Source organism: Fistularia commersonii, chromosome 21, assembly GCF_037954325.1.
Source record: "Fistularia commersonii isolate RoL2024-O1a breed Wild chromosome 21, RoL_Fcom_v1.0, whole genome shotgun sequence".
NCBI lineage: Eukaryota > Metazoa > Chordata > Actinopteri > Syngnathiformes > Fistulariidae > Fistularia > Fistularia commersonii.
The window spans coordinates 16,081,497-16,102,248 of NC_141304.1; the positions used below are offsets into that span (position 1 = coordinate 16,081,497).

Below are 20,752 nucleotides of genomic sequence, written 5' to 3' on the forward strand. Positions count from 1 at the left end.
AAAAAAAAATGCATCTTTTTACTGCAGGCCTGAGTTTTCCCTGCTGTGGACAGCAGGGTGGAGATGAGGAACATCTCGGTTCCTCTGTCAGCGAACGCTACTGCGGCTGCGCGGTGAACACGGAGCTTGTTGTCCCTGTGTTGTGTAACATGGAGGTCCACGTGAACCGACAGCCAGCCTTGGACACATTGCCACATGTAGACACGCCCATTCCGTGTCCTGCGACCAATCAAAGGCCAGATACAAATTCCGATTGTCGAATCATCGTGAAGGGGCGTGGTTGTCCTGTACCGGCCTCACGTTGCACAAATGTGTCAAGCGCTACTGAGTCGTTGGCGGTATAGGTACGTGACCAGGACATTGTTTAAGTAAACACGTTTTTACTGCGGTCCAACGACCCTTTTAGATGATTGAGATTCCTGGACGTTGAACACATATGGAGTCTTGAAGGTAAATATTTCATCAGTTGTCCGACGTTAAGTTATATCGTGAACGTTTAAGCTAGCTAGCTAGCTTGAGTAGCTAACCACCTCGCCCAGAGCAGCGAGAGTGAACGGTAAATGTAAACACATTTTGTGGACTCTTTCTGTTTTGTCTGTGCTTTCTTGGTGATGCTCGGTTTTAGCGGGACACTTTATGTTTACAGCAGTCTGTATCTCAAGGTAAATAACATGTCTGTCGCCCAAGTCAGGAGACTGAGGCTGGAGTGGCGTTCGGCTAACCAAGTCGAGCTACCACAATAATAGTTAGCATTCGAAGTGTTCATGATGTCACGATTAATAATAGTCATAGTATTTTTGTTGTTGTTACTGTATGCCAGTGATACCTTCAAATATTTAATATTTACATCGCTTCTTTGGAAATCCGCTCCTGGATTAACGACCTTCCCTGAGTTCTGATTTGCCATTGGTTGGCGTATTATTATATAAGACCCATTTCATGAAGTGCCTCAAAGTTTGACCGTAGCGTTGTCGTCGTGACGCTAGACACACACACACACACACACATACACACACAGATCTGTCACAGTCGTGCCTTTAGGTTACCGATGAAGTGTGAGCAGGATCTTCTGAGATGTGACCGGGGTTGTTGTTGGGGTCGTTGAGTTCATGTGAGGAGGGGGCGTTCAGACAGCAAATCAGGGTCAGCAGCGTGGAGAGCAGGAGAAGGTGGTGGGTGGTCCTCATCTGAAGATGACCCCTTTTCCACACTGCTAACACACGAGTCTCTTTAAAATAAGAGACAGTGGCAATGTTTCATTAATGCAGGGATAGCCTTAGTCTTAGCGTTTCTACTAACCCAGTTCACCACTCCTGGGGGTGATGACTCTGTCGCATAAATATTTAACATGTTGTCAACAGTGAGAAAACAGCATTATCTCTATAACCCTATTTCTATTGATGTGTGTGTGTTTGTCTGCTTGTGTGTAAATATTGCCTTCGATGTTTTGACAAAATATAGGTAGACCTTTACATTACATGTTAATCATTTGCAAGTGGCAAAAATACAGTAATTCTAATTCCAGCTATGTTAGCCTTAAGACGCTTATAGCTTCTCTAACTACAGGTGTTAAGTGTCAATGGTTTTGGATTCAAGTGTCACTCAACAGGTTAAATCCAACTGTGGCTCTGTGAGTTCTGCTCAAAATAGGGTGATTGATATGATGACATGCACAGATATGTATCACCCTCATGTAAATGCACTAAAACTGGATGTAGGCACCTGAGTGTTTGCGGGGATGTTTACATGAGTGCATGTTCTGAAGTTTTACATGCAAATTTCCTTCCTCATTGTGCAACACTGTTATCATGACTAAAAGCTGGGAATCAAGTATATCGTGAGTGTCACATCGGAATGTCTCTTCAGCATTAATAAGCTGATTCAAAGTGTGTACTCAGATGAGAGTTTTTGGTTATTTCAGGGTTTTTTTCTGTATTGAATGGGATATATTGATATTTTACTATTGTATTTTCCCATTTCCCTTTTGGAGACTGCTTAACAATGCACTATGACATTCGTTAAATGTTCCCAATAGATCATTAAGATTACATGGGAAAACAATAGGGCTTGGCATTTTGACGTGAACTGTAAAATCAGTGAGTGAGCACACAAATCTACATCGCTCCAATATTATTTGATTGGTCACTTCAAAAAATCAAGAAAATCATAAAAGGAGGTGGCACGGTGCCGCCACTAGGGCAGGCACTTGGCTTATACTGATCCAACCTCCTACCGTACAGTATCAATAAACATACTGCAAGTATTGATTTTTAGTTTTTGTTTTTCCGATGAGTTAATCAAAAACACATTGGGGTAGGATTAGCATGCGCAATAATCAGACACGTGATTTAAGAACAGATCAGATTCAGGTTTGGCACCAGGAAGTAAAAATGGTATCGGAACATCTTATCCCTGAACGGGCAGCCGCTCCAGTGTTGGTACAAAGTCAATGATTTGCTTCCAGAAATACTGATGTTTGGAGTTGAATCTTCATCATGTGAATACATCAGTCCCCCAGTGTAATGTTTCCCTCGGGTCAGCTGGACGGTGCACCTCCGTGTTGTCACTATTCTCGCTAAGTTCTCGTTAAGTGGCACGACAAAAAAGGCTCTGAATTCCATCTGTGGGAAGAAGTTGTTCACAAGTTGTGGGCACACGTAACACAGATGTTGTTTGGCAGGGACACCAGGCCTGATAGTAACTCTGTAGGCACGCTAGGGGAAGTAAGAGTATCCGCATAGCAGTCTCATGTAGTCCCGTCATGACAGTTAACTCATGTCCCCTTTGAGATCCAAAAGATTGTACCGTGACTCGACGTAACCGTTGATTTTTCCATTTGCCGTGAAACCTTATAAGATCATTTTGGAAAGTGCAGCATTAACAATAAATCAGGCAAGCACCTGTTAAAGATTAGCATCGCTTTCCTCAACGTCACCACAACATCAACAAACGCTGGCCAGCAGATGGGCCGGAGCACTCGCATAGCTGCCCAAACAAATTCATTTAACTGATATGAAATTCAACTGACAAGCTAGCAGTCGTAATCAACCGATCGGTCCATCAAAGAGTTCATTTAAGATCCCTTCCATGTTAACTCAAGTGCTCTCTGCTCCCCCAAACACTGGCAGATGTAGTCAGCAGAGTTTCAGAACTCAGTGTGATTACTGGACAGTGTAGGATCGTCATTGTCCGGTCATATTCGGCCCCACGGTTTCTCCACTGACAAAATACTTGTATTTTGCAGCTGTGTTTCCATTTCTATCTTAGTATCAGTCCTGCACACACCTGCTAAACGGGACGTTCGTACTTTCTCACTATCGAAATAAGATTGCTCTAAAACAATGTAGTTAAAGGAACAAAATTGTTCCACGAAAACAAACAATATCTCCAAATTCACGCACAGCCCTTTCAAATTGCACAAACCATGTATATTAATTGCTATCAAACGTGTCTTGTGCAAGTCAAAAAGTTGCGTATACTTTGTCACGTGTACAAAATTGAAAAGAAATTCTGATCACAATGTAAACATTTAGTTTGACCCTGTCATCATTAGTCATACCCGTGTGTAAGTGTAGGGTGTAATCCAGTTGGTTTCAGTGCTTTTACCCCACACCGTTGACTGCAAACATCCAGAACAGTTGCACAATGCTTGTATACTCAAAAATGATGGTGTCCTGTTACGTAAGCCTGCAGCAACAAGCATGCAGGAAATTTACACAGGCTCCAGCTTGTGCTTCCCGATAGATTTTGGCTTCTGAATATCCCTCCACATCTGCCTGTATTCAGTTTGTTTTTATTTATTCTGTTTTTAAACCCCAAATATTAAACACGTGCATATTTTCTGATATGCTTGCAGCCACGTGTTGTGGGCGATGGGGAAAAAAAATGTTGTTTTTTGTCCCGGTCTTCTCAGCAATGATGGATGGTACGGATACAAATGAAACACTCGTTGCACTCAGCCAAATACCAGTTTGAGAACAATAACTGTTGAATGGGAGCCAGCAGGTTCTGCACACTGATGTCATGCAGCTCCCGGTTCTTCAACATCTTACGTTTATTTCTCCATCGATCTGTGTGATGAGAGTGAATGAGAAGAGAAGCTGTAAGTCAGTCAGTGTTTATTTACATGTTATGAGATGGTGTTCAGTAAGAATGAAACTACTTGACATCTATTGTCTTTCAAAACGGAGGTCAGTTGTATGGTTTCTCCTTTCAGGTGTGTGCGTGCGAGCGCGCGCGTGTGTGTTCAGAATGAGTAAAATGCCGAATCTCTGTCTTTTTGTATGGGTACAAAAAGTAGCACGATGGATTTCTGATTGCCTCCCGACATAATGTCATAATGGTTTTGCTTCCCTCCGAAGCAAAACCATTGCTTTTGCCGTCCCACTGTTGTCTGATAGCATTTCTTCCCTTTCTTCTGTTTGCATCTGCTTTGTAGCTCGAATGCAAGACTCTCACATCCAGCAGTTGTTACTGGTTGAGCGAGGACTACTTACCACATGGCAACCAGTGCCGGACATTCGAAGGCCCCTGCTAAGCACCGTAACTGGACAAATTAGCACTGATGTGTGACCAAAGTGAAGAGATGCCCGGCGGTGACAGCGGACCAGATGGGGAGGAGCCTGCATCGGCCTCAGGAGAAGGTCCAGGGGAGAGGAACGCGTCGGGACAGCGGGACGGAAGGGCGCGGTCGGAGCGCCTCCTCGGCGAGGAGAGCGGCGCTTCAGGCGGAGAAGCGGGTCAGGAAGACGAGGAGATGACGAGCGGATCCCATGACCTCTCCTCCTCGGCCAATCACAGCCCCGGTAGCGCCACAGGCTCTACCTCAGCCTCCACCAAGAGGTAAAGCTCCCTCCAAAGCCCTGATGAGAGCTCACCTCGTACCACAGAGCATCAACCGGAGTTACCGGGCTCATCTGAAAATGGTATCCGGGTTGAAAAAGTCTGAAAAGTTTGTAGTGTGGGTCATAAATATCAGCAGAGGTCGTCCCACTGTGCACGACGGCGGAGGGAAAACAAGGGAAGCGAGCGATTTTAACCAGATTCGCTCCTCATTTGGATTCACCGTTTACCCTGCTCAGCCACGGGTCAAAGCCGAAGTGTCTCACTTGTAATTTATAATAGATGTTTATAGCAGGCAGCTTGAAGTCTCAGCAAATATTTTCACAAGTACATGATATTCATCGGCATGACCACGAGAACAGACTGGAATAAAGTTTAGTGTTTCTTTTAACATCGCGTGGTGACGGAGCTGACACTGTTCATGCGCTGAGGTTTAACTGGAAACTACAAAACCCAAAACGCAAGTTTGTTTTTTGCCAGAGCGGCAGCCCTTTTAATTTCCAGTCCGTGCCTCAGCGGTGTGCCTGTGTAATAGTCTCAGTGGCTCCAGACTGCACCTCACTGGCCGTCCATGAATCCCTCTGTGACGTCTGCTTGGATTAATGGAGGGAAATTCTACATTGAGATGACTGGAAGACCCTCATAAAGCCTCCCCTCCATCCGAAGCATCAGAGCTATATCTCTGGCCCTTTCCCACCACTTCATACAAATGTCTCATATGATAAAACCATGAAATGTCCTTATTTTATATATTTTATATTTTATATCAAAGGTGGGTTAAACACTCAATAAACACAATAATTAGCAAAACCCCTGTCTGGCCTTAGGTCATACATGGAATAATGTGGGGATTTTGTCCAGACGTGGATGCATATTTCACCTCAACTGGTTAGCTGAGGTATAAAAACCCAGAGACTGGATTTGGAGCTCGTATTCTCACAGCGCCGATCAGGGCTTTGGTTTGGCTTCTGCAGCCAGCGGTGTGTTTGTACCTGAGTTTTCAGAAAAAATCACAGCATCAACACATCCTTCACAAAAGAACGGTTGCATAATATTAACAATAAAAAACAAAGGAAAATGAGAGATCCGTGTAGTGAGTAACATTCAATGTAAATCTGTCCTGGCTTTTTCACACAGGCCAATTATTCATTAGCTGGCGCTTTCTTTGCAATTCAGATTCATTTTGTTTGTTTTCTAGAATAACCTGCACAAAGAAGATTTCATATGAAATCGTGTTAAAGCAAGCAAACAAATACACTCGCGTGGTCCCTACAAAATTCAAACCGTCAATGTGTGTGTGTGATCTCCGTCCGTTTGCACAGCAGCCTGAATGCTCATGGCGGCAAAGGGCAGACCCACAGAGAGCTGATGATCACCGTGGCGGAGATGAAGAAGAGGCTTCCATCGGACAAACGCAGCCGCAGCAAAGCCAGCACTGTGGAGGCCTTACATTACGCACTCAATTGTGTCAAGCAAGTGCAAGGTAACACACATGCACGCACACACACACACACACACACGCTCTGCGAAGAGATTCAAGCAGCGACAACGGTGTCAGTTACAGCAGCTCCCCCTAAATATCCTGATCCACTGGTGTTTGTCTGGATGTGTGTAGCCAACAGCGAGTACTACAAGCTGCTGATGCGGAACGGTCAGGAGGAGAGGCGGGACGCCACCGTCTGCACCCTGGAAGAGCTGGAGAGAGTCACGTCCGAACACACCCTCAAAAACACGGTATAAATCCAACCCCACGCGCCCGCCAAGAAATTGTTCTTCATACTGACTAAGTATCTGGGTGCAGATGTGAGGCCGCCATCACACTTGCGGAGCGCCTCCGAGAAGCCACGCGGCGTTAGGGCACTTGCATCCATACATGCACGTAAACAAGCATTTTTAACTCACGCGTGGGCATGTGTGTGTGAGTACGTGTGTTTACTTCTCTTGTGTGTGTCTGTGACTTGGCTCGCCTGTGTGCTTGTGTCTCCCCACGTGTGTGTGTGTGTCTGTGTGTGTGTGTGAAGGACTCCTTCGTGGTGGTGTTCTCCCTGTCGAGCGGCCGCGTGCTGTACTCGTCGGAGCAGGCGTCCAGCATCCTTTGCTGCAAGAGGAAGTTCCTGGAGTCGGCCAAGTTTGTGGAGCTGCTGTTCCACCAGGATGTGAACGTCTTCTACTCTCACACGGCGCAGCCACACCTGCCGCCGTGGAGCAACTCACACACAGGTGTGGACAGTATTCTCCATGTATACAACCATCGTATTTTTTTCATTCGTTTTAGCCAACATCAGCATGCGGAGGCTTCGGACGGTCATGTTTTCATGGAGTTCTTATGTATCGATTTGTTGTTTGGGGGTTCGTCTTAGAGTTCAGCATTTATGCAGATACTGAAATCTCCACCTTAAATATATGACAATGACAATCCAAAAAGTTACTGCTATTGTGTGATTAGAAATGCTCGGTTGGAATTAAATCTAAGGGAAGAATACAACAGTGGTATGATTAATGTAAACGCCGATGACCTGTGAGGCATCACTTACCAGGAAACTAGAAAACAAAAGGGCTGCGACTCAACACGGCCTGTTATCGGCGGATGTGTCGTGACACCCGCTATCATTAATTATCCAAAGAAGCACAGAGATACGGTTCTGACAGGGTTGAAGAGCAGAACCATCACGCTGTGGTTTCTTCAAAGAAAAAGACTGAACTGTAAAATCATTTGCATCCTGGACTGTGTTTGTGGGTTATAATGTTTAAGATGACGGACAATGTTCTCTTCTTTTTTACAGCGGGGGTTCTGTTCGACTCTGCCCAGGTCAAATCGTTCTTCTGCAGAATCAGGTCAGCATTAACTTTGTTAGGCAACATTCCTCTCAGTGTTTCCAGGAAATAGGCACTTTTCTCAGTAACATTTCTTCTCGGAATGTGGGCTTTTTCATATGAACATGTGAATTCGCTTACCATCATGGTCTGGATGAACGTCACCACATCTATTCTGTAATGAGAACATATGAATTTATATGGATATGTTTCCACTTCTGGGAAACACGTGGCACATTGATTAAATCCTTATTTTAAATGAACAGACATGTTTTGTCAATTGAACATACAACAGGTACGTTTGCCTTTCGTGATTCCGATTGAAGTTTTATAACGTTGACGTTCCTTTCCTTTTCACGGCCTGGAAATTAAAAAAGCGTCTTATGGGTTTCAGGGGCGGGAAGGACCGCGAGGGCGAGATGCGCTACAACCCCTTTCGGATCACGCCCTACCTGCTGAAGGTCCAGGGTGCGGGCGGCAGCGGGGAGGAGGAGGAGCCCTGCTGCCTGGCACTCGCTGAACGCATCATTTCTGGATATGAAGGTAAAGACATTCCCTGACGTGGGATACCACGCTGGCTGTTGCTCAGTTTGAATAAAAATCATTTTTGCTGTGTTTCTTTTACTTACTCGTACCCGTGCGAGGCGGTTATGAAATGAACTGAGTGTCTGACGCTGTGTTCCCTCACACAGCGCCTCGGATCCCCATGGACAAGCGCATCTTCACCACCACACATTCGCCCGGCTGTGTGTTCCTGGAGGTGGACGACCGGTCAGTGCCACCTCAACCATTGCAGAGTTAAAAACATTTATCCCGATTCGATTAAGCTCATAAGACGGTGACCCCCTCCCGCCCCCCAGGGCCGTGCCACTGCTGGGATACCTTCCTCAGGATCTGATCGGTACGTCGCTGCTGACTTCCATTCACCCAGAAGACCGGCCCCTCATGTTGTCTATGCACCGAAAAGGTGAGGCTTTACAGGGACTGTAGCTGAAGCTGAATCAAAGGTGAACTTCATAAACCGATCTAATTTAATTCTACAAGTTTTGACCACATTGACTTACCCGCCAGTGTTTCGGTCAACTCCTTACCAATGTTCATCCCGTGTCCAGTGTTGAAGTACGCGGGCCAGCCTCCGTTCGAACACTCACCCGTGCGTTTGCGCTGTCAAAACGGAGACTACGTCACCTTGGACACGAGCTGGTCCAGCTTCATCAACCCCTGGAGCCGCAAAGTGGCCTTCATCATCGGCCGCCACAAAGTCAGAACGTAAGGAGAAACAAGACGGCCGCGGCTCTCTGTCCCGTCCATGTGCGTCGGATATTTGACAAGAAGTCCTTTCTGTGTCCAGGAGTCCACTGAACGAGGATGTGTTCGCTGCTTGCACTAAGGAAGATTTATCTGTCACCCATGAGGAAATAAAGGATTTACAAGCCAAGATCTACAAGCTGTTTTTGCAGGTGACTTGGAAAAACTCCAAAGAGGTGTTGATCACCAGGTTATCGTTGAATATATTCATTTAACAACAGTTAAAAAACAGGTGCTTAAAGCCGCTTTAGCGCGGGATTTGCTGTTTCATGAAAGAAGGAAACTCCTGTCCGCGGTGTTTTCTGAGTAACGCACAGATTCACACTCTGAACGGCCACAGAATGCCTTCCTCATTTTCTCCACAACCTTATATTTATGTTATTTTCCTCTGCAGCCGGTCCATAACAATGGCTCCAGCGGTTATGGCAGTTTGGGCAGTAACGGCTCCCATGAGCATTACATCAGTGTGGCTTCTTCCAGCGACAGTAACGGTAACTTGTGGGAGGACTCGCACCGGGAACCGGTGAGACATCCCCACGTCATCCCCAGTGATGAAGCCGCTATTTTTTTTTTGATGCGCCGCGCGTTCTCGGGGTTGTCGGTGCTGATGCCTTGTCTTTTTCAGATGACTCTGCAGCAGATCTGTGCAGACGTGAACAGAGCCAAGGGTTGGGGCCAGCAGCCTCTGCTGGATTCTGGCCACAAAATTACTCTTCTTGGTAAACCGACCGCAGGTAATGTAACCGCGCTAAGCACAAAATATATGCTAGTAAGTTGCTGTAGTTTTTTTTTTTTTTTACCAACCAAAAACATACAATTTATCCCCTCAGCACTCAAACCCCCTGCCGCATCTAACCCAGAAGTGCGAGATCATGAAGAAAGCAGGAAGCAGACACACATTCCCTCCTACCAGCAGATCAACTGTGTGGACAACATCATTCGGTGTGTGACGAAGGACGCCTTCTCAATGACTCTCTTGCGTCCGATGCTTTTAGCTAACTTTCTCTTTCGACGGCTGTATTCCAGATATCTGGAGAGCTGCGCCGGTCCGGCGCTTAAACGGAAGAGCGAGTGTCATTCCCTGGCCACCTCTTCCTCCTCATCCTCTACCTCAGAAGATGATAAGCCTGCAGGAGCTCCTGACCCCGCTCAGCCCCCCTCAGATGGTACAAAACTCTGAGCTCTCCGTCGCCCCGTAGGTGGATCGCAAACTCAACTTGAGTCGCTAACGGCGCGGTCGCTCCTCTGTTCAGTGGTGGTGTTGGAGACGGAGGTGTCCGTCGGCCCTGCTGCGGCCGCTGTCGTCGGAGCACCTTTGACGGACATCACCATGTCCACCAAGGCGATGAGCGTGGTCTCCAGCCAGTGCTCTTACAGCAGCACCATCGTTCACGTGCCTCAGCCTGAGTCAGGTAGGTACCATCACCGTCAACCTGTGGGTCGGGTCGCACAAAACAAAACAATTGCTCCTCTTCTTGAATATACAGTGATAGTCAGATCGGTATGCGGCGTTTAACCGCTCACTCCTCTCAGGAGTTTGTCAAGAGGGAATTAATGGCGAGGAAAGCGCCGTCTGTTAAAGCGATTTAACTCAACCTTCCTTGGGCTCCCTGTCACAGAGGCTACCGCGCTGGAGGACGTGCCCATGGGCAGCGAGCCGGCGGACGCGGCTCCGACCCCCGTCCGTCCGGCCGCGGAGGAGCTTCGATTCGTAGGACTCACCAAGGAGGTTCTCTCAGCTCACACGCAGAAGGAGGAGCAGGAGTACGTGGACAGATTCCGCCACCGCATCCTCCAGAGCCCGTACAGTTTCTACCTGCAGCTGGACAACAGCTCCAAGGCTCACTCGCACCACAGAGGTATGTCGTCGCTGCCGTTCTCGGGGGACGGCGGCCCGTCGACCCGCCGGAGGCGCCTCGTTTCCCCGTTCACACGAAAGCCGTTTCCTCACAGGCGACTACCTCCACCCGTTGAGTGCCGGCGAGTGGAACCCGTCTCGCAGAGCCAAGCCGAGACACAAGCGCTCCAAACCCCAGGGTTCCCTGAGCAGCTACGCCTCTCCGGCCGGACCTCCCCGCCGCGTCCCCGACTCCTCCTGGCCGTCCTCGGAGTCCTCCCAGCCCCAGATGGGGGCTCCCTACAGCCAAGCGCCCCCGCTCCAGGCGCCCTTCTTCTCAATGGTGGCCACCCAGCCTGGCCCGGAACAACAAGCCAGACCGCAGCAGCCGCCCGGAGCGCCCCCCGTGCTGGTGCAGCCTCCGGACCAAACCCAGTACGGCTACAACTTCAACATAATGCAGCCGGCTCAGAACCTTCCGGGGGCGCAGCCGATCCAGATGGAGCCCTTCCAGAATCTGCAGAGCGTCCCCACCTACCACAACATCCAGCCCCTGGTTCCGGGCCAGAGCATCAACCCGTACGTGGGACCCGTCATGGCCGTCATTCTTCCCAACATACCCACTTTCACCGCGGGCTACCCGGCCGTGTTCCCGCCGTCCGACCCCTCCGTGCTGCCCCAGGCGCCCCTCGCCATGGCCGGCCCTTTCCTGCAGCCCCAGTATCAAACGCAGCCGGTCCCTCTGGGCCAGCCGTCCCCCGGCCCTCTGCTCTGCTCGCCGAAGCCCAGCTCTTCTGTGGGGGAGGAGGAGGAGGCGGCCGGACCCCGGGCCTTATTCTCCAGCTCCCGCTCCAGCTCTCCGCTTCAGCTCAACCTGCTGCAGGAGGAGCTGCCCAAACCCAGCGAAGGGCAGGGCGGCGCCGGACATAACCGCGCCGAGAGCCTGCACGAGCAGCGCGCCAACGCGGTGAGTCCGCCGCTTCCCGGCGGCCATCTTAACCTTGCGGCCCCGCCTGGCCGAGGCGTCTTGATAAATGGCTCTCGTGCCGCTTCATCAGGGCGACGCTCCGAGTGATTCCGGGAACCACGATGCCCAGTCCACGTCCAGCGAGCTGCTCGACCTGCTGCTGCAGGAGGACGCCAGGTCCGGGACCGGGTCCAACGCCTCGGGCTCCGGGTCGGGGGAGTCCGGGGGCTCGCTGGGATCCGGATCTGGCTCCGGCTCCAACGGAACCTCTACCTCACACACCGGTAAGAAGCCCCACGTTTCCACTCCCTTCACGAACCGAACCGAGCCGAACGTCCCGTATCGTCTGTGAAACGTTGAAATCCGGCGAGCTGAACCGTCGTTGGGTTACAGGCAGCAGCAACAGCAGCAAATACTTTGCAAGCAACGATTCCTCCGACACGTCCCGCAAGGCCCGCAAGAGCCAGGAAGCCCCGGCCGAGCACCAGCGCAGCTTCGACGCGCAGGCGGAGAGCTCCTTGTGGAGCATGATCCAGCACACCTCGGAGCGGGTCATGATGACGTACCAGATCCACACCAGGTAAACACACACCCGGCTCCTTCCGTCGCTGAGACCGGACGAAGTCTCCCGGGGAAACGTCTATCAGACGAATGGCAGCGGTCCTCTTCACCGCCATACGTACGGCGTGTCCTCCAGGGACCAGAACGAGGTGTTGGCAGAGGACCGGGAGAAGCTGCGGGTTCTGCAGCCCCTCCAGCCGTGGTTCAGCCAGGAGCAGAGAGAGGAGCTGGCCGACGTCCATCCGTGGATCCAGCAGCAGACCATCCCGCAGGAGATCGACACGAAGGTGAGACGCGGCCGGCGCACGCCATCCCCTGGCGGCGCGAGCGGCGCTAACGCGGTCCTTTGTCCTCAGGGTTGCGTTGGCTGCGGCGGCGGCGCGGGCCGGGCCCGTTCCCCCCAGGCCCCCGACCCCGACAGCTCGTCTCCTCTGGAGAGCCCCGAGCCGGACTCCGCGGGACCCGGGGCCGACACCTGAGCCGCCGGAAACCCCCGGCAACAACCGTCTACTCAGCTTACAGTCGACCAGCCCAGCCACAAACTCCAGAACTCCCCCGGCCGAGAGCCTCTCCGGACCCGTCCGGAGGAGCGGGTCTCTGCTTTTACTTGACTTGATTTTATGAGGTATCTGAGGCCGGACCGGCCCGGAGACACCCAGGAGTCAAGAGAGATGGGCATTTGATCCAACTGGCATTTACTGTCAGCCAGCAAAACGTGACCGCCTTCATCGGACCATGAATATTATACCTCTGCTTGTATTTATAGAGCCCCGCGGGGCCCAGCTTGTATTTAAGACCGCCTGCGCCGCCCCGCCGCCGGGAGCCGAGGCGGAGGAGAGTCCCGCGCTGGCGCTCCTCGCCGTGTGAACTCCGCGCCGGTCGGGATCAGAACCAGAACGCACGCCCGGCCGGCTCCCCCTCAGCGGCGGCGCAGGATGTACAGGGTGTTCACCGCAGCAGCTCCCGGACCGACAGAAGAACGTATCGTTTTTTTTTTTGTTTGTTTTTTGTTGTTTGTTTGTTTTGGGCGGGACTCTACAGAGAAAGGACGCTTCCGCTGCTCTGCTGTGTTTGTTTCTAATCTCTGACATGGAACCGTGCGTCATCTCTTATCCCGCAGGTGGACTTTCCTCTGCCAAACACAGGAACCTCAGTTTGACCAACCAGCATTCAGACGGACTCCGGAGCCGTCACGCGAAGCGCAGCCTCACAACCTCACAGCTCTCCGACACGCTCGCCATCAACCATCAACCATCACACAGGACCTGGAGATCTCCTTCTCCCAGCACCTTCAGGCTGTTTCTCTCCCTCTTCTCTCCTCTGGGGCCTACAAACATAGGGGCCTCTTCTCACAGGGACGCCTGCTGGACATGTGTGTGTGTGTGTCTGTGTCTGTGTGTGTGTGTGTGTGTGTGTGTGTGTGTGTCACACCGCAGCTGCATTCTGTCCTGTCTGAGGTCCAATAGTAACTGCATTGTTGCGGTCAGTTGACGTCAAAGAGAAGTACTAGACTTCACCAAAGCCGACGACAAAGACGCAGCACCTCAGCCGGCGCAGCCGCCAACCCAAAGAGAGACGGGCTGAGGTCGTCGGGTGGAAGCCCGGCCCGCCGGCGAGACGTATCCGTGGGTACCCGTCTGGACAGCAGGACAGATGTATGTTTCCTGGGCGAATGTATGTACTCAAATGGTCCCGCTCTCATGACCCGCCACCGGGCGGCGCTATTCGTCAACGGGATGGTATTTTATCACTACATGCTGGCCGCAGACAAATGATCCGTCGTTTCCAAACGGAAAGAAAGCAGCTGCTAGCGAAACAACAAGGATTCTCTCAGCGAGCACTTATTTGCTGTATTCCTCTCACGGCGGTCATCATTCCAGTGCAGTCCTGCCGCTCTAGATTCTGTATGTCGGATCTAAAGTCAGTATCAGTGGGTTTTGAACCCGCCGGGCCTCGTGCATTGAAGGGAGGACGCCGCCGCTGCGTCGCACCTCTGGAAAACGTCGGCGCCAAAGCACAACACATCCCATGCAGTCAATCCAACGCCCTGCGCCCCTAAATTCCCCCGGGCGTCCGTCAGCCACCGTCCCGGCAGGAGGGACCGACACCTCCAGCGGGCGAGACGATCCAGAACAGAAAGTAGGTTGTGGAGCCGTTGGACCCGGTGTAGTTCTGTGAATGTCATTGCTTTGCTTCCTCCTCCATGAAATGTCAGACAAACGGGTGGAGAGTCGTCTCGCCGGAGACGGCCGTCCACCGCCGACGGTCCGAGCAGGGTTTTCTACCGTTTTTAGATCGGAAGTATATTACAGTACCGCGTATTTTATAGGAAAAATGTAAACAAAATTTCACAAAATTGTATAAAAAGCCATTTGTCTTGAATTCAGGGACTGTTTGTTTGTGACTCAAAGGACTGAATAAATGAACTATGATCCAAGCCGGTCTCTGCACACTCAGCTGCCGTTCGCTCCGCAAAGCAAAACTCTGAAACCGAAGTCAGAAAAGCTGTAGTTTTGGAGCCGAAGCAGAAGCGACATCGCGGGACCTCCTTTCTGACCCGAGTCCCGCTCGGTTTCAATTCAAAAGGCGAGAAAAAAAAGTGCATCAAGCATTGAATTTTATTGTTTAAAAATACGAATCAGAAGTAGAGTCCGGCATCGTGAAGAGACGCCATGACGGACTGGCCTTCATCTCGTCACTGAGCTTACAGGCGCTGGAAGCGTGGAGAGCAGGAGAGCCTCGCCGCTGCGCTTCGGACCGGGCGGCCGAGCCGAGGCGCAGACGGAGAGCGGGAGCGGGGACGGACCGCGGCGTCCGAGGGATAACTATCAACGGATACATGGAATCCACTCCGTCGCACCTCTGTGGACTCGGTCCGACACGCAGCGCCGCGTCCGACGGCCACCGGGGCGCTGCGGTCGGTCTGTCTACGATGGTGCGGCTAATACAAAGACAGGAAGCGGAATCAGTTCTGTCAGGTCCAAGTGGGACACGTGAAGGTTTTCTGCGTGCGTGCCGGAGCCGAGGGCAGTGCGGGCGCGTCCGGCCTCTGGACCAGCCAGGGACCACGTTTCACTTCGCTTCTTCTCACTTGGAGAACTTCTGCATTTCTGCAAGAAGCACAAGACAGAGGGAGGAAACACACCTGACGTCAACAAGGTTTGTACACACGTCTGAAAAACTGGCATCTCATTTCTCTAAATGATGTCCTCATCTTCAAAGTCCTCCTAGACAGCTTCTGGGACCTTCTACAAGCATTTGGCTTTAGATTCTGCTTGAAATTGACACACTGTGGCCTGTGTGTGTGTGTGTGTGTGTGTGTGTGTGTGTGTGTTTGCATGCGTGCACGGGTTCGTTACCTTTGTCAAGATCAATGACTTTGGTCGGTGTGTTTATATGGACCTTCTCCCTCAGCAGGTTGTTCTTGTAGTCTAAATGACAAAGCAGAGAGGTGTGACATGCCTGTGTGTGTGTGTGTGTGTGTGTGTGTGTGTGTGTGTGTGTGTGTGTGTGTGTGTGCACTTCACCCACCCAGCCTCCGGTCCTCCTGCTCCCTGGTGGACGTGGACGGCCTCGCCTCTGCCACGTCCATCTCAAACTCATCCAAGTCGCTCTGGCTCCTGCTGGACCTGCCGGGTTGAGGTACACACACCGCACCATCTGCGTAAGAGGATACGTGTGTGTGTGTGTGTGTGTCTCGTCCACTCACCTAATGGACACCTGGGGGTAGAACTCTGCAACAGAAAGAGAAGCCAGTCAGACGAGGACGGGGGGAAATCAGTGTGGTTCGGACGGACTCGGCTCGGACCTTTGCTCCTGCGTCTGCGGGTGACGAGGATGATGAGGAGGACGATGAAGGCCAGGAGGAGGAAGGACGTCAGCACGAAGCCCAGCGGCAGGAGAAAGGAGTGTCTCTGGTCGGGCAGGACCACGCTGATGATCCGCGGCGACCCGGCCACTTTTGAGGCGTCTGTGAGGAGCAGGACAGCCGCCGTCACTTTCTTCTCAAACCCGTCCTCGCCCTCTGCCGTCCTCGTCTCCTCTAAGGAGCGTTTCATTTCCTCCCTCCTTCTCGACCTCCACGTGAAACATTCAATTAGAGCGGAGCAGGACAGGAAGGCCGGAGGCCGAGATGCAGCGATCTGGTCTGGTGGTAAGGATTGGACCCCTTTGGAGAGGACGTTTGGCCGGCGGCTCATTTGCTCCTTCGCACAAAACCCGGTAGAATCCTGGTCCCGTCCCCCCACCGTCCGAGGCGACGGCAAAGTTTGATATGAAAAAAGTGCATCAAGCGGTTCTGCTGAGTGTGAAGAAGCCCAGACGGAGGGGAAAACCTGGTTTGGTAAAAAAAAAAAAAAGCTGAGGATGCGGAGCAGCTGCGGAATCTACAGATCTGGGCCGAAACACGATCCAGACAGTCGCGCTAATATTTACTTTTCTTGGCAGTGAAACACAGGAGAGAGCGCAGATGGAACAGGGAAGGGAGCCAGGGACAGGAGGGGGCAGGAGGGGGCAGGCAGGGGCAGGAAGGGGCAGGAGGGGGCAGGAGGGGGCAGGAAGGGGCAGGAGGGGGCAGGAAGGGGCAGGAAGGGGCCGGCGAGAACGCCAGAAAGGCCTCGCAGAAGAAAGATGGCGTGACCCTCGGCGGACATCTCAGCCGCTCCCTCCGTGGAAGCGGCGGGTCTCCCGGCGCCCGGCCAGTCTGAGGCCCGGCACAAGGCTCTGGGTCCTCGGTTCCCACTAATTCACATTTTCGTAGGGAGGATGGGGGGGAGGGGGTGACCTACATCTCCCTCTTCTGCATCTCCACTATCCTCCTCCGGCCTCAGATCCCGGCTCTGGAGCCTCCTGGAATGTGAGGCGGGGGCCAAAATCAACGGGGCGGCAGACGGAGAGGGCAGAGCGGGAGCAGATACCAGGACGGGTTTCTTTGGGTCGGGGGCGGCAGGAGGCCTGAGACCCCCTGGGGGAGGAGGAGGAGGTTCACGGGGAGAAGGGGGTTCAGATCCACGTCCGGTTTCTGAGCAGCAAAGCTCCCAGGGAGGGGATTAACTGTGTGGGCAGAGAAGGGTCTGAGTCAAGGGCTCTATCCGACAGATTCCACTGAAATGAGATCCTCTCCCTCTCCCCCTCTCTCTCTCCCACACACACACACACACACACACACACACACACTCAGCCACAGGCATTTCTCATCTCCAAATTTCTCTCAATGATTTCACCACATGGCTGCATCTGCCATTATTGGCTCCGCTCTCTCGGCGCTCGACTTGAAAATAGACACGTTCAACCAAAAAGGGGCTAATTTTCCGTAGATCGGGCCGCCGGCGCGCTCCCGGGCACGCCGGCGGTGCCCACCCTCCCGTCACGGCCGCCGTCCTGCACTCACTTTTTCCTTTTTAGGTTGTTCAGAGTACAGAGAAGTGTGGAGCAGAGGAAACGGTGAGGAGAAGCCGGAGAGGTTGATGTATGAGGCCCCGGGAGAGAGCGCTGAAGACAAAAACAGAGGCGCCCCCCCCCCTCCCTCCAGACACACACACACACACACACACACACATGTGCAGAGCTGCTCCATAATGATAAAACAGTGAGGCTGGATTGTAGGAGAGCTGAGTGGCTCTGAGTGTGAGGTTAAGAGGGCATGTTTGTGTGTGTGTGTGGTTTCAGGGTTTTTGGCCTCCAACAAGCTGACTGTGCAAGGAAAGAAAAAAGAGAGAAGTTGAGTTTCCCGGCGGTGGCCGGGGGGATTCGTGCCGCCGCAGCGACTCAGCGGCGGGAGCTCCTTCCCAAAGCAGCACGCCGGAAAAACATGTGGAGGTTTTTTTGTCTTCACTCTACTCCGCCATCAAACATCCCATCGGCGCTGACAGCGACCTCCGCCGACCTCCGGCAAACATGTCGTGCGTTACCTCCGCCGTCGCCGGGCGGCGCCCGGGGCGGCGTGAAGGTCGGGGTCGGCCGCTGCTCCACGCTGACCTGGAACTCCCTCCTCTCATGCAAACCGCAGTAGTGGTGGTGGAGGTGGCAGGAGTACATCCCCTGGTCTGAGGGCTGGAGCACACACACCGATGAGAGCATGGCAGCGACGAAAACCGCACACACACTCACACACACACACACACACACACACACCTGCAAGTCAAATATAGTGAGTGAGAAGTCTCCCAGGGAGAAGGCCTGGTTGCTGATGTTCATCTTCTTCTGGATGAAGAGCGGCCCGTAGCTGCGCTGCTCCCCGGAGGCGTACATGTCCACCAGCCGGTCGGCGCGGTCGTGGCGGATCCCGGGGGACTGCCGGTCCCAGTGGACCACCTGGAAACCACCGGTTGCGCTTTAGTTCTTGCCGACGGCGGCCCTGAAGGTGACACGGCAGGTACCTGCTGGTCCTCCTCCTCCTGGCTCCAGTCCGTCCACACGTTCCTCCGGTTGATGCACGGCAGCACCACCGTGCTCCCCAGCAGCACCACGTACACCGCCTTCTGGCCGTCCCAGAAACGCTGCTCCTTACGGCCTGAGGGAGGAGAACCCAGCCTCCGTCTGTCTGTGCTTCAAGTGTGTGTGTGTGTGTGTGTGTGTGTGTGGTCCTGAGGCGGGGCACCCACGGGACTTGGTGACGTTGAGCTGGACGCGGATGGTCTCGTACAGGTGGCAGTAGAGGTGGTGCAGGTTGCAGGAGTACAGGCCCCGGTCGTTCATGGTCACATCTGTGGAGACGCAGAGACCACAGGAGCACCGAACGTGAAGATGAGGCGAGTCTTTCCTTCATCTCCGCGCCCGACAGGTGTTTGAAGACCTTCTTCCATTCACGGCCTCCACAGAAGATAGAAGGGTTGGGATTCTGCAGAGTTTTAGCGCTGAAGCATGTTGTATTTTTTAGTCCTTTTATTTCTGGCTTATCCAGAAACTCAAGACTTTTATCCAGATTGATTATTTTTGGCGGATTCAGTTTGCTGACCGGTCTGGAAGAAGACCGCGGGCGGGCGAGATGTTCGTCCGGCTCTGGAAGCCCCGACAGACGGCTGACGGACAGAGAAGCAAAGTGAAGGCGGCCTTCTAGTCGGGTCTTCAAGAGCGCCGACGCGCATCGACCCACACGAACATATGAGATTTAAGCCGCGCCTCCGAAAATGAATCGGCTTCGGTCCTCCTTCATGCAAGGGTTGAATGATCTGCACGAAATACCTTCTCAATAACACCGCGTTCTAAGGAAGGAGGTCCTGAAAGAGCCACAAGATGAATCACAGTATCACTGAAAGAAAACATCGTCGGAAAGAAGAGTGCGTGACCTTTGATGATCAGGGAGAAGTTCCCTTCCCCGAAGGCCTTGGGACTGAGGCTGACCCTGTTCAGGTTGTAGGAGTTGTAGATCCTCTGGTCTCCTGCGGAGAACATGTCCACCACCCTCTCCATGCCGTAGTCCGGGTGGGCGCGGTACAGGTCCCAGTGGACCACCCTCTGCCTGTCCCTCAGCCTGTCTCTGGTCCACACCATGCGGCCGCTGACACACTGCAGCACCACCTTGGAGCCGGCACGGGCGCTGACGTTGTAGCCCGCGACCACCACGCTGCTGCTGCTGTCGCCCTGGGCCGCCGCTGCGGGACGGAGAGCGAGGACGCGTTACACGCCGTCGGCGACACGAAGCGCAAACACACGGCCGGGGAACGGGGACGCACCTGCGGCGAGGAGGCAGGCCAGCGGGACTGCAGCGCAGGAACAGGGGAAGCACAAGTGCAGGGTTTAATCGACAGCGGCCGAAGACCCGATTTCACCGTTGCGGCTTCTACTCGAGGAAAAAAACCCGATGGGATGCGACGAGTGAAACGGGGCGAGAGGGTACTGAGTAGAGAACGGAGGGGAAGAAAATCCTTGAGGAGCGAGTCCAGGAATGCAGCTGGATTACCGCGAGCCCAAAGGGGGAAGCAAACCCTCTTTGGTCCTCTTACAGTATCCCAAGTCCCGATGGCTCTCCTCGCTAAGACGACATGTGCAGGAGAGCGGCTGACTGTGTGTGTTTGTATCAAGTATAAAGCAGGCAAAACTTACCGTGGATCCAAAGCAGAACCCGGAGAACGCCGTCCTCACCGTTCTGCTTCATGTTGTCGTTTCTCTGCAGAACCCGCGCGGGTTCGGAGGTCTTCCGGAAGGCTAACGGCGCCGCCGATAAGGAACCGGGTCCCGTTCTTCCATGTGAGTCTGCGGCGGCCGAGACTCTGCACAGAACCAAAACAGGGCCGAACTCAGCTGTTCCCACCCGGGGAAGGAAACCCGACACCGCCGCCCGCACATCCCCTCCCTCCATCGCTCTCCAGCCTCCATTGTTGCCGCACCAGGCAGACGTTACCGTTCTTCACTCTGAGGTTCACGTTATATTCCATTGGAATCAAAGTCGCTTTTCTCTTTTAAGTCTTTCCTTTTTCCAATGC

The 20,752-nt window shown here is 52.8% G+C and overlaps 2 protein-coding genes across 4 annotated transcripts; one reads left to right on the forward strand and one right to left on the reverse strand.

The window, feature by feature from the left end:
- The first annotated feature begins 312 nt into the window (after window positions 1–312).
- Window positions 313–14,766, forward strand: per3 (period circadian clock 3). Of its 3 annotated transcripts, none has more exons than XM_086167928.1 (22): window positions 313–450; window positions 4,439–4,842; window positions 6,165–6,325; window positions 6,458–6,576; window positions 6,864–7,062; window positions 7,626–7,677; window positions 8,051–8,199; window positions 8,349–8,427; window positions 8,517–8,623; window positions 8,769–8,925; window positions 9,008–9,116; window positions 9,359–9,487; window positions 9,590–9,698; window positions 9,795–9,906; window positions 9,991–10,130; window positions 10,218–10,376; window positions 10,584–10,823; window positions 10,918–11,768; window positions 11,860–12,052; window positions 12,162–12,348; window positions 12,466–12,616; window positions 12,686–14,766. In XM_086167928.1, exons 2-22 carry the CDS (start codon window positions 4,565–4,567, stop codon window positions 12,806–12,808), a joined length of 3,804 nt encoding a protein of 1,267 aa, XP_086024054.1. In that variant the 5' UTR covers window positions 313–450; window positions 4,439–4,564; the 3' UTR covers window positions 12,809–14,766. The 3 variants fall into 3 exon arrangements, with proteins under 3 accessions (XP_086024054.1, XP_086024053.1, XP_086024051.1); XM_086167927.1 differs by having other exon boundaries at window positions 315–450; window positions 6,168–6,325; XM_086167925.1 differs by having other exon boundaries at window positions 315–450; window positions 9,590–9,906.
- Window positions 14,767–14,929: 163 nt separating this feature from the next.
- On the reverse strand, window positions 14,930–20,696 carry LOC147222485 (matrix remodeling-associated protein 8-like). Its single transcript, XM_086168683.1, has 12 exons — window positions 20,373–20,696; window positions 20,003–20,029; window positions 19,616–19,921; window positions 18,932–19,033; window positions 18,707–18,840; window positions 18,462–18,641; window positions 18,239–18,380; window positions 16,138–16,299; window positions 16,039–16,063; window positions 15,861–15,958; window positions 15,689–15,760; window positions 14,930–15,439 (listed from the first exon to the last, which is right to left on the reverse strand). The coding sequence occupies exons 1-12, from the start codon at window positions 20,626–20,628 to the stop codon at window positions 15,417–15,419; spliced, it is 1,527 nt and encodes a 508-aa protein (XP_086024809.1). The 5' UTR covers window positions 20,629–20,696; the 3' UTR covers window positions 14,930–15,416.
- Window positions 20,697–20,752: the final 56 nt, after the last annotated feature.